The 13025-nt window shown below is 56.2% G+C and overlaps 2 protein-coding genes across 12 annotated transcripts in view; both read right to left on the reverse strand.

Annotated features, from left to right (window-relative positions):
• Positions 1-997: 997 nt before the first annotated feature.
• On the reverse strand, positions 998-2168 carry LOC103789714 (uncharacterized; the record flags this gene model as incomplete). Its single annotated transcript, XM_035286887.3, is given in 2 exon segments — positions 998-1699; positions 1701-2168. Coding segments are annotated over 2 exon segments (798 nt in total), but the record flags the coding sequence as incomplete, so codon positions are not given.
• Positions 998-13025, reverse strand: part of GNG7 (G protein subunit gamma 7) — a 179771-nt gene continuing 167743 nt past the window's right edge. For 8 of the 11 annotated variants that reach the window (XM_035283582.3, XM_054250167.2, XM_054250165.2 and 5 more), the window contains 2 exons: positions 8054-8172; positions 998-4966 (listed from right to left, as the gene is read on the reverse strand). In XM_035283582.3, the coding sequence (XP_035139473.1) occupies positions 4841-4966; positions 8054-8134 (207 nt within the window). In that variant the 5' untranslated portion in view covers positions 8135-8172 and the 3' untranslated portion in view covers positions 998-4840. Of the gene's footprint in view, positions 4967-8053; positions 8173-9429; positions 9525-13025 lie in introns of all 11 variants that reach the window. The other 3 variants (XR_013531230.1, XR_013531229.1, XM_054250166.2) reach the window with 2 other exon arrangements.

Raw genomic sequence — 13025 nt, forward strand, 5'->3', positions numbered from 1 at the left:
AGGGAGCTCGGAGGGACCTTTTCTTTTCCCCTCCCCTTCTTCCCACTTTCTCTTTTTTCTTTTCTTTTCTAGACGGGAGTTTCCCTCTTGTCGCCCAGGCGGGAGTGCAAGGGTGTGATCTCAGCTCACTGCAACCTCCGTCTCCCGAGTTCAAGCCATTCTCCTGCCTCGGTCTCTGGAGCAGCTGGAATTACAGGTGCACCCCACCACACCCAGCTAATTTTTTTTTTTTTTTTTTTTGAGACAGAATCTTGCTCTGTTGCTCTGTTGCCAGGCTGGAGTGCAGCGGCCCGATCTCGGCTCACTGCAACCTCCGCCTCCCAGGTTGAAGCAATTCTCCTGCCTCAGCCTCCCGAGTAGCTGGGATTACAGGCACGCGCCACCATGCCCAGCTAATTTTTGTATTTTTAATAGAGACGCGGTTTCACCATGTTGGCCAGGATGGTCTTGATCTCTTTTTTTTTTTTTTTTTTTTTGAGATGGAGTTTCGCTCGTTACCCAGGCTGGAGTGCAATGGCGCGATCTCGGCTCACCGCAACCTCCGCCTCCTGGGTTCAGGCAATTCTCCTGCCTCAGCCTCCTGAGTAGCTGGGATTACAGGCACGCGCCACCATGCCCAGCTAATTTTTGTATTTTTAATAGAGACGCGGTTTCACCATGTTGGCCAGGATGGTCTCGATCTCTTGACCTCGTGATCCGCCCGCCTCGGCCTCCCGAAGTGCTGGGATGACAGGCCTGAGCCACCGCGCCCCGCCCCTCCTAGATTTTCTAACTACAAATCCGAAAGTCCGTGGGGGCCTGCGCGGTCCTGGTTGGTGGTGCTGTCCCCAGGGATCCCCTCCTGTTCCCTCTTCCCGGGACTGGTGAAGGGAGGGTGGTCGGGATGGTGTGGGGCCGCGGTGGGTCAGCATAATTGGAGCCAAGCCCGGGGCATCTGCTCGCAAGCCGGGAGCTCCCACCCGGCCAGGGGGAGAAGGAACAGTCCAGGGCCAGGAGCAAAGGGCAATGAGGCTTTTTATTGTGTATGAATTCACGTCGCATCAACAGTTCCACACAATATTCAAACACTGTGAGAAAGTGGGTGTGGCACGCCTGTAAGTTTTAAAAAGTTCAGAAATAGAAACAACCGGACATCCCAGTGCAGACGGCATAGAACCTGCTGGAACCACAGGCGGCGGGGAAACAGACGGGTCTTTACAAAGGTCAGATCGGCAGCGGTGTCCGCGGACAGAGAAGGCGGCGCAGGGGGCCCGCGTATGGCTTCTGTGCGGAGGGCCGGCCTCGGGTCGTGGTGGACGTTTTAATAAGTGGCTCCCGGAGGAAGGGCCTGGTGGCTCTGCCTCGGCCCGGAAGCCGCCTCTGGGGTCACTCACGCACGGGCGGGGCTGTGATGGCCCCCTCCTGCCTGTCCCAGAGCTGGGGCAGGACAGGGGCTGTTAGCTTGGAGATGGTTGCGTGGCCGGAGGCCCCGCATTGTGCCCCCTGGACATGGTGGCCGGCCCGTGGAAGGGACCACGGAGAAGGGGAAGAGGAGCACCTTCCACCCTGAGCCAGCTACCCAGTTGGTGCCCCAGAGGCCCAAGGTCACAGCTGAGCCGTCTGCGCTTGGCCTGGGGTTACCCTGGGGACGGTGGGATGTGTGGTCTGGCTCCTTACTGGAGAGAGGAGGGCAGGGGAGGCTGAGCTGGTCCGGGAAGGACGGGCTGAGCTCAGCATCCCCGGAAGGCCAGGTGGGTCATGATCGAGTGGGGGCCCGGCCAGGTGTGGCCCTTTACCTGGCACCTGGTGTCTCGCTCAGGGCAGGGGAAGGCCAGTGGGAGACCCAGGCTGCAGAAGAAGGAGAACGTCCTCCTCTCTCCCACCAACCCTGCCTTGCGTGTGTGTGTGTGTGTGTGTGTGTGTGTGTGTGTGTGTGCGTGTGCGCGCAGGTGGGGGTGAGTGTCATTAACTCTCTCCTCCCGGCGTGGCTGAGGGCCGCTGGTCTCCCCAAGGTTAGAGCGGCTGCTGCCACCCCTGCCCGCCAGCTTCCTGTCTGGAGGGGCACCCACGCTTCTGGAAACGCCTATAAAACACGCGTTCACCCCAGGCGTTCCCGGCGGAAAAGCCCACGCAGCAGTCGGCGTGTGCACTTGGGTGTCGCATCTGCAAAGGTATTTTCCACAGTGTGGTCACTGAGATTTACTCAAAAAAAAAAAAAAAAAAAAAAAATGGAGAATTTTTCTTCCCTCAAGCTAGAAAGAAACCCACAGGTTTCTGGCCATGGTGGGCCTCCCTGGGGTCCGGGAGACGGTGTGTCTGGACAGCTCAGGAAAGCCAAGGCCCCATGGACAGTGAAGGAGAGGCCAGCCTGTCCTTCCCCTCCCCGAGCCTCGGTTTACCTGGAATGCTCGGACCCCAGGCTTTCTGACTTCTGTGCAGTGGCCAGTGTGCGGGGTGGGAGGACGTGGCTTTAGGGCTTTTGGAGCTGAGCTCCCTGGAAGCTGGGGTTTAACCCACCGCCTCCAGCAGCCGAGGAGGTTGTATCTCTGCAGCAGCCTCTATTCCCTGCTGGCATTTCTGGGGTCGCATCGTGAGGATACGCAAGTGGGGCCGGGCTTGGCACAACTGTGCCCCCTCCTCCCTCTGCCCTTTCGGGGAGCGGGGCTTGGGGATTAAGGCCTTTTTTAAGGAAAAACGGGGTGGCGTGCGTGTGTTCCCAGGTACCAAGATGGCTCGTTGGAAAGGGTGGAGGCGGCTTTTGTCTCTTCCTGCCATTACTGCTAGGGGTGGTGGGGACGCCCACACCCCGAGCCCCACCAATTCCCAGCCCGACCCCAGGAGGCCACAGTCTCCCGGGAGCCTCTGCAGCTCTCCTGGGCCAACTCGCAGGTTTGCCCGGGGAGGGCTCCCCGAAGCCCCAGCCCTCCCGGACCGGCCGTAGAGAGCTGGGTGCCGGGCAGGGGAAGCCCGGCTGTGGCCTATGGGGGCCGCCCGAGGTTGGGGAGTGGAGGTCACCCCCCCGACACCTGCACACACACGGACTTGTGTGTGCCCTTGAGCCTTGGCGAGGTGGGCCCCCGGCCGTGAGCAGGGAACCCCCGTCCCACGGGCCTGCACAGAGGACCGGGCGGCCGTCCAGGAACCCTCTGGGCACAGGTTCTTAGACTCCAGTTTCCACCGGGGTCGGAGGGACAGAAGTAGACTAGTTTTCTCCACCACCTGCTTCTGGGCCAGCCCCGTGGAGGGGGTCGGGGTGGCTGGGCCTCCTGCGATCAGGGCTGCTTGGGTTCTGGCCGCTCAGGATCCATCTCAGATGTGGCTGCCCCTGCTCCCGTCCGTCCGTGCCGCTGAAGAGGACACAGTCACCTTTCAGAAGCCCCCCCACCCCCAGCCCCCACCCCATGACATCTTCCATTTCCACGGGCTGCTGCAAGGAGTCACCTGTCCTGCACCTGTCGCCTCTCCCGGCCTCGGACAGCTGTTCTCGGTTGCAGGGGTGGAAAAGCAAGAAGGTTGGGTTCCAGCGACAGGGGAATGTTCTGAGCCGATGTTTCCATCTCCGGGACGAAAAGTCTCACCTCCCAGGGTCCTTCAAAGTCACTTCAAGGTCATGTGACAACTCTGTACACACAGCAGCACAGGGTAGCTCCCCATTCCGACCCGCTGCGGCTCCCCGGGCTGCATTTCTGTTTGAAAAATGTCCACAGTGGATGCAAGAAGGTGGGACAAACCGGGAGAGCCAAGGACAGTGGAAGCCTCTCCCGGCCACACGGACGCCTCGCGCTTAAAACAAGCCCAGCACGGGAGGCTCACGCCGGTCATCCCAGCACTTTGGGAGGCTGACGCAGGCGGATCATGAGGTCAGGGGTTCGAGACCAGCCTGGCCCACGTGGTGAAACCCCGTCTCTACTACAAATAGAAAAATCAGCCAGATGAGGTGGCGGGCACCTGTGATCCCAGCTGCTCGGGAGGCTGAGGCAGGAGAATCACTTGAACCCGGGAGGCAGAGACTGCAGTGAGCAGAGATTGCACAACTGTACTCCAGCCTGGGCGACAGAGCAAGAATCCATCTCAAAAAAGGAAGAAATACCAAAAAACAAAAAAAAGATGGGCCAGGCTGGTGACCAGTCTCCTGGGGCAAGTCCCAAAAACCCATTTCTGGCACAGAGGGGACCCTGCAGAAAGGACCCGTGGCGGGGGAGTGACACTTGGCAACTTTTCATAGACAAAGCCCCCACCGACCCCCTTCGTACATGACGGTATTATGGTTTAGCGACAGGTTCGACCCTCACCATCCCAGTTTAGCCGGAACGATGTTTTAAATGGCGAGATCTTTCCGAAACAGTTCACGATGTCATGACGTATGATGTCACGTTCTCCCCAACCTCAATGTCACCTCTACTTACAAACATTGAAAGGCATGCCAAGGACCCGGCGAAGTCCTTTTACAAATGGCCAATTGCCTCGGAGCGACTGCCGCAGGGCAAACTCACCCCCCTTCTCCCCTCGGCGTCTCCTCCACAATCAAAACAGCCATTGAGAGTTCTACGGGAAGTGGCCGTAAAGCCTCCACCCGCTTTTGGCCAGGCCCGAACTGAGAGGGCCACGGGGTTGGGGCTGAAAATCCATCTATACCTAGAAGGTACATCCTACCCCATCCCGGCAGTGGGAATGCCTTTTTTTTTTTTTTTGGTAGGGGAATTTGTTTTGGAATTAAATGTTTTGGGGACCCAAGATGTTTTGTTTCAGCCACGTACTGAATAACGCCTGAGAGAGAGAGAGAGAGAGAGAGAGAGAGAGCGCGACAGACAGAGACAGACAGAGAGAGAGACAGAGAGCGCGGGCACGTATGAGAACACAGCTACAAAATAATACAAGGTTTCTTGTCCTTGAAGGGGTTCTCGGAGGCAGGGACTCCGACCAGCAAGGGGTCGCTCCGGGCGTGCTGCTCACAGTAGCTCATGAGGTCAGAGGCTGCTTTGGACACCTGTGATCCGGCACAAGGAACAGAGAGAGACGTAAGAAGAGGCCGCACGCCCGGTTCACAGCAGCGCCATCCCCGACGGCCACAGGCAGAAATAGCCCAGCCGCACCCTGGAATATTACTCAGCCAGGAAAAGGGGCACGGCTCTGACACAGGTCACAGTGTGAGTACATCTTAAGGACCCCATGCTCAGCGAGAGACGCCAGACACAGAAGGCCACACAGTGTGTGATCCTTCCTTCCTTCCCTCCTTCCTTCTGTCCTTCCTTCCCTCCCTCCCTCCCTCCCTCCTTCCTTCCATCCTTCCTTCCCTCCCTCCCTCTCTCCTTCCCTCCCTCCCTCCCTTCTTCCTTCCTTCCTTCCTCCCTCCCTTTTTCCTTCCTTCTTTCTTCCTTCCTTCTTTCAGATGAGTTTTGCTCTTGTTGCCCAGGCAGGAGTGCAATGGCGCAATCTCAGCTCACCGCAAACTCCGCTTCCCAGGTTCAAGCAATTCTCCTGCCTCAGCGCCCCAAGTAGCTGAGATTACAGGCATGCGCCACCACGCCCGGCTAATTTTTTGTATTTCCAGTAGAGACGCAGCTTCACCATGTTGGTTAGGCTGGTCTCGAACTCCCAACCTCAGGCGATCCGCCCGCCTTGGCCTCCCACAGTGCTGGGATTACAGGCGTGAGCCACCGCGCCCGGCCCATCTGTTTGTTTTTGAGACAGGTGCTCGCTCTGTCCCCAGGCTGGAGGGCGGTGCTCTGATCATAGCTGCCTGCAGCCTCCACCTCCTGGGCTCAAGTGATTCTCCCGCCTCAGCCTCCCAAGTATCTGGGATTATAGCCACGTGCCACCACCACGCCCAGCTAATTTTGTATTTTTAGTAGAGACGGGGTTTCTGTTACCACCGTACCAGGGTAACTGCTGTATTTTCAGTAGAGATGGGGTTTTGCCATGTTGGCCAGGCTGGTATCGAACTCCTGACCTCAGGTGACCCGCCGGCCTGGGCCTCCCAAAGTGCTGAAATTACAGGCGTGAACCATGGCACTCGGCCTGGCCAGAATTTTTAGAATAATTTTCTTGTACAGAGGAGGGTCTCACTATGTTGCCCAGGCTGGTCTCAGACTCCCGGGTTACAGGCGTGAGCTGCCTCGCCCAGCCAGTTCATCTGCATCCCACATCCTTCGTCCTCCTTTGGACCCCAAGGATGCCTGGGACCTGGGCCCCTCAAACAGCCAGGAGCCTGTGGGACAGCTTAAGGGTCTTGCCCAGCTGGGCAGCGGCGGGGAAGCTCATATCCATGAAGAGAGCCCGCCGGCTGCGGCCCGTGATGACTCGGGTCTGGCCGGCTTTCTAGACTTCTGCTTGGGAAGCAGCCCTCCTGGATGACAGAAATAGCCTCCAGACCATGAAAATAGCTGGCATCGTGGCTCCAGCACTCAGCCCCCTTGGCACCACCCCCAGTGCCCGCCGCGGCGGGCTGCCGAGCCCCGAGATCGTGGCTGCCGAGGCTCTGTGGCTCTGGTCGCCGTGCTGGAGCTGGGGATGTGAAACCTCAGGCGGGATTGGGAGTGGGGAAGGGTCAAATCCTGGCTCCCCCGAGGCCCAACATTCAAAGGGGCGGTGGGGGCCCCTCCTCGACATCAAACGGGGCGTGATGAATCACTGCCCTCCTCCGGGGCTGGGGGTTGGCACCGACTCATAAAAGGAAAACCACTTCAACCAGGGCTTTCTCTTTCTTCAGCCTGAAAGAATGCTTTGAATGCTCAGGTCTGTCCTCAGCAGTCAGCTTTCTGGAAGGCTCAGACACCTCATGGGGGGCAGACCCCTCCCCTCCGGGCTGGATCTCGGGAGCTGCGCTGGAGGGAGGCTCACCCGATCAGAACCATTTCGCCTCCTGCACCACCTGGCCAGCAGGGACGAGTCTGTCTGCCCCAAGGGCCGGGCACCCCTTCCCGTGGCCAGTGATGGGTACTGAACTGAGGTCTGAATGGACACGTGGTGATGGCTGATTTTATAGTGCACTAGGGTGGACCACGGTGCCCCAGTATTTGGTTAAATGTTTTTCTGGATGTTGCTGTGAAGATTGTTTTTCTTTTCTAGTTATTATTATCATTATTATTATTTTTTTGAGACGGAGTTTCGCTCTTGTTACTCAGGCTGGAGTGCAATGGCGATCTCGGCTCACCGCAACCTCCGCCTCCTGGGTTCAGGCAATTCTCCTGCCTCAGCCTCCCGAGTAGCTGGGATTACAGGCACACGCCACCATGCCCAGCTAATTTTTTGTATTTTTAGTAGAGACGGGGTTTCACCATGTTGACCGGGATGGTCTCGATCTCTTGACCTCGTGATCCACCCGCCTCGGCCTCCCAAAGTGCTGGGATTACAGGCTTGAGCCACCGCGCCCGGCTTATTATTATCATTTTTTGAGATAGATTCTCACTTTGTCCCCAGGCTGCAGTGCAGTGGGGTAACCTCAGCTCACAGCAACCCCCATCTCCCTGGTTCAAGTGACTCTCCTTCCTCAGCCTCCCGAGTAGCTGGGATTACAGGCGCGCACCACCACACCCGGCTAATTTTTGTATTTTCAGTAGAGACGGGGTTTCTCCATGTTGGCCAGGCTGCTCTTCAACTCCTGACCTCAGGTGATCCACCTGCCTCGGCCTCCCAGAGTGCTGGGATTACAGGCCTGAGCCACCGCGCCGGCCTCAAGCGTGATCTTTTTCAAAAACTCCCAATGACCCAGAAGTGAAACAAGTAGAGCGCACTCTGTCTCCTCCCGCCTGGGACTGTGTCTCTGTTTCATCCTCGTCCGTCATAGCCGAGGATCTGGACAGAGCCACGCCGACAAGGGAGAAAAAACGCTCCTCTCCACGGGGCGCAGCGCGTTTACAAAGCACGGTACATTGCTGCACGAACCCACGAGATTGGCCGCCTCTTTCTGCAGAGGAAACGGAGGCTCAGAGAGGTTGAGGGCCGGCCCCAAGGTCACACAGCAAGAGGCACAGCCGTGGTGCAAACCTGTGCCCTCCCACTGAGCCTCCTCCCCACCATTTGCTGGGCACCCACGGGCTGCTCCCCGCCTCCTCCTGGCGCACGCCGGGCTCACCTTGATGCGCTCGATCCCGGCTTCGATACGCAGCTGTTCCACCAGCTTCCGGGCCTGGGCTATGTTGTTAGTGGCTGACATTGTCTGCCATCAGCTCCGGGCCCCCGGCGTCCAGAGAGCTGTGGGGGAAGCAGAGGGATGTGGATCAAAGCCCCGCTCCGGCCTCTTTTTTGTTTTTAGTACATAAAGAAGTATAACTGGCCGGGTGCGGTGGCTCAGGCCTGTAACCCCAGCACTTTGGGAGGCTGAGGCGGGTGGATCACGAGGTCAAGAGATCGAGACCAGCCTGGCCAACATGGTGAAACCCCGTCTCTACTAAAAATACAAAAATTAGCCGGGCGTTTGGCATGCACCTGTAGTCCCAGCTACTTGGGAGGCTGAGGCGGAAGAATCACTTGAACCCAGGAGGCGGAGGTTGCAGTGAGCAGAGATCGAGCCACTGTGCTCCAGCCTGAGCGACAGAGCGAGACTCCGTCTCAAAAAAAAAAAAGTATTACCTTCCATGTTGCAAAAATTTTAAAACCTATTTTAGTATAAAACGTATAAGCAACCACTGTTGAGATAATTAGTAAAATATAGAAAAGGAAAAAAGTGTCTCCCATAATTCCCTACTTAATATAATCACTGTTGACATGATGGCTATTTCTACCAGAATATATTTTTTTCTTTTTCTTTTCTTTCTTTCTTTTTTTTTTTTTTTTTTTAAGATGGGGTTTTGGCCGGGTGCGGTGGCTCAAGCCTGTAATCCCAGCACTTTGGGAGGCCGAGGTGGGTGGATCTTGATCAAGAGATCGAGACCATCCTGGTCAACAAGGTGAAACCCCGTCTCTACTAAAAATACAAAAAATTAGCTGGGCATGGTGGCGCATGCCTGTAATCCCAGCTACTCGGGAGGCTGAGGCAGGAGAATTGCCTGAACCCAGGAGGCGGAGGTTGTGGTGAGCCGAGATCGCGCCATTGCACTCCAGCCTGGGTAACAAGAGCGAAACTCCGTCTCAAAAAAAAAAAAAAAAAATGGGGTTTCACCATAATGGCCAGGCTGGTCTTGAACTCCTGACCTCGTGATCAGCCCACCTTGGTCTCCCAAAGTGTTGGGATTACAGGTGCATGTGCCACCACGCCCAGCTAATGTCTGTATTTTTGGTAGAGACGGGGTTTCACCATGTTGGCCGGGCTGGTTTCGAACTCCTGGTCTCAAGTGATCAGCCCACCTTGGTCTCCCAAAGTGCTGGGATTACAGGCATGAGCCACCGCGCCTGGCGAGATGGCTCTTACCTGTAATCCCAGCACTTTGGGAGGCTGGACATGAGTCCAGGAGTTTGAAACCAGCCTGGGCAACACAGCAAGACACTCTCTATAAAAAATTTGAAAATTACCTGGGCGTGGGTGGCGTACTCCTGTGGTCCCAGCTACTTGGGAGGCTGAGGTGGGAAGTTGAGGCCAGACTGGGCAACTCAGTGAGACCCCATCTCTGAATAAATAAGTAAATAAAAGGGCAACTGAGCCCTGTTAGTGCCTCAGCGACGGCGATGAAGCCACAGGCCTACACAGTGATGAACTCACAGAGAGCCTCACACACTCACACACCAGTGAACACTGAACACGGCAGCTCCCGAGCGAGGCCAGGAATGTGTGACTGGCTGGCTGTGATCCTGCCCACAGCTTTACCAAATGTGACCACCAGGCACGGCCGGGGAATGACACAGAACTCCTCTGCACGCTTTCTTAGCACTGGATGGGACTCCACCGCAATCTCAATAAAAGGGTCAATTAAAAAAAAATCCCTTTGACACCGCCCAGCCGCCTTGGTTTCCAGCAGACGTCCCGCCCCCACTTTTTGGGGGCAGAGAAGGCCCAATCTGTCTGCTGTAGAGGCAGAGCCCACGTGTGGCCGCCCAGAGGGCTCCCATTCCACAAAGCTTCAAAGCAGCCACAAAACGTCCAGCTCAGGGAAAACTGCCCTTGGTTCAGCTTAAAAATACCTAAATTACTCAGTGCTAAAAATATGAGCACAGAGAGAACAAACGGCTTGGCCCCACCTCCTGTTTTCCTTGGAAGGCCAGGGGGGTCCTATTTCACATCCACAGTCACAGCGTCCACACACACCCTGGGCAGCCACTGCCCCAGGCCGCCCCCCACCCCCCCACATTTCCACGTGAGCATCAGGACCTGAGTCTCGCTGCCTTTTCTGTTCTGGACAAAATTCCCTGAGAGAGGCTCCCTTTGGACTGCGGAAAACTCCAGCCTGCCAGAAAGGCCACAGAGGGCTGCGCTCTATGTGTGTGTGTGTGTGTGTGTGTGTGTGTGTGTGCATGTGTTACTATGTTTTTGTATTTTTGTGTATGTCAATGTGCACATGACTGTACATGTATGCGTGGCTGTGTATGTACACGTGGTGTGCATGGCACTGTGTACATATGTATCTGCATGTGCGTGCACACGTTTGTATGTGTACCTTGTAGGTTCATGTGTGTGCACACATTTATGCTCGCATGCACAAGTGTGCATATTTGTACACACATACCTGTGCATGTGTGCACGTGTACACGTGTATGCATGTCAGCATGCATGAGTGTGTGCATCTGTGTACAGGAACATATGTGCACACGCCTGTGTCTATGTGTACGTGCCTGCATGAGTGTGCGCATAGATGCGTATGTGGGCTTGCATGTCAGCGTGCACATGTATATATGTGCACAGGTGTGGGAGCATGTCACTGCATATGTGTGTGCATGCACCTGCACGGGCATGTCACTGTACATGTGTGCATGTGCATGTGTCACTATGGGTGTGTACATGTGTGTGCACATGTGTGGGCACATGTACATGTCATTGTGGATGTGTGTATATGTGCGTGCATGGGTGTGTACAGACATGTGTGCATGCTCATGTTACTGTGCACATGTGTGCACTCGTGTGTTGGCACATGTTGCTATAGGTGTGTGTGCGTGCACGTGTGTGGGCATGTGCAAGTCACTGGGGTGAGTACATATGTGCAGGTGTGGCATGTACATGTGTGCCTGCATGTGTGCACATGTGTGAGCCTGTAGGTCACTGGGTGTATACATATATGCACACATGGGTGTGTACATGTCTGCATGTGTGCACCTGTGTGTACCTTGCATGTGTGCATATGTGCATGCTAGCATCCACGAGTGTGCATGTGTATGTGTGTACACACATATCTGCGTGTGTGTGCACAGGTGCATGTGTACGCATGGGTGTGCATCTGTGTACATGAACACATGGGACATGTCCACCTGTGTTTATATGAATGCATGTGCATATGTACATATGTGTATCTATGTGTACCTGTCTGCATGAGTGTGTGCATAGGTGTATGTGTGAGGGCATGCATGTCACTGTGCATGTGTGTGCACGTGTGGGCATGCATGTTGCTATGGGTGTGTGCATGTGTCTGCACGTGTGTGGGCATATGTACATGTCACTGGTGTGTGCATATGTGCGTGCATGGGTGTGTACGTGTATCTGCATGAGGGTGGGCGTGTCACTGCATATGTGTGCGGGCACGTATGTTGCTACTGGTGTGTCCATGTGTGTGCACACGTGTGGGTATGTGTATATGTCCCTGTGGGCATATGTGCATAGTGGGTGTGTACGTGTCTGCAAGTGTGTGTGTGCATGTGTATGCCCGCACTGAGAAGCCGAGGCTCAGACACAGATTGCATCACCCATGCAGCCGCCTCCCCACGTCCTCATCTCGGTGGGTGTCACCAGCCCACAGTGACTCAGGAGCAGCCATGCCACAGCTGAGGACTCAGCCAACACCAGCAGAGCTGGCCACGCGCTGAGTCAGCCAGGAACGCCCGTCCCAGCGGCCTCCCTGCAGAGGCACGGTGTGCCTGGCACCCCCACCTGAACGCACTTGCCTGGGGGCCCGGGGAAGCTGTAGGAGGTGGTCAGAGCTGCACAGAGTCCCTGCAGTCCCGTCCTGAGGGTCAGCCCTGCCTCGGTGCACAGGCCCTTCAGGGAGGCAAAGCTCGAGGCATGACTCCAGGTGAGGTTCTCCAAAAATAAAACTGAAGAGGGACACTGCTGGGCCCTGAGCTGGCCTCCAGCAAAAGGTTCATAGCCACGAGTCTAAGCCCGCCTAGTGTAGAAAAATCCCACTCGTGCCTGAGCGTCAAGAAGGATGAGGGTGCCCCCACCCCAGGGCAGAGTTGGGAATCTGTGGTTGCTGAAGGGAGAGTGAGCAGATCTGGGCTTCTGAGACCCAAGGCTCCGGTGCACAGGGGTGAGCGAAGCCACAGGAGAGGAGCTGGCAGCAGGGCAGGGAGGGCGGTGGGGGCACAGGAGTCACCGGGGAGCTGCGGCCCTTCACCTCTACAGCTGGCAGGTATCCCCAGGGAAAGAAAATGCAAAGAAATAAAAAGCTACATATAGAAAGGTGTTTATAACTGTGTTATGTGTAAGAGTTAAAAGTTAGAATAAAACCGAACACTCGAGTTTTTTCTTTTTTTTTAGATGGAATCTCACTCTGTCGCCCAGGCTGGAGTGCACTGGTGTGATCTCGGCTCACTGCAACCTCCGCCTCCCGGGTTCAAGTGGTTCTCCTGCCTCAGCCTTCCGAGTAGCTGGGACTAGAGTCTGGCAGCCAAGGAGAGGGCCCTCTTCTAGGGACCTGGGGCAAATGCCAAGTATAAACACAGCTGCTGGGAAGACAAGGTGGCGGGGACACCCTGCACCCAGCGAATGTGGAGGGGCTGGTTTGCCGGGAGCCCTTGAGAAATCTCAGCCCCCGTGGACTTGCACCCTGCTGCCACTCCCCTGCCCTGCCCTGAGGCTGGGGTGCAGCTGGGAACTGCAACAGCCCCGCCGGCCATTTTCGTGTCATGATCTCAGCTCACTGAAACCTCCGCCTCCTGGGTTCAAGTGATTCTCCTGCCTCAGACTCCCAAGTAGCTGGGCTCACAGGCATGTGTCCCCACGCCGGCTAATTTTTGTATTTTTA

The sequence above is a fragment of the Callithrix jacchus genome, chromosome 22 (assembly GCF_049354715.1).
Source record: "Callithrix jacchus isolate 240 chromosome 22, calJac240_pri, whole genome shotgun sequence".
NCBI lineage: Eukaryota > Metazoa > Chordata > Mammalia > Primates > Cebidae > Callithrix > Callithrix jacchus.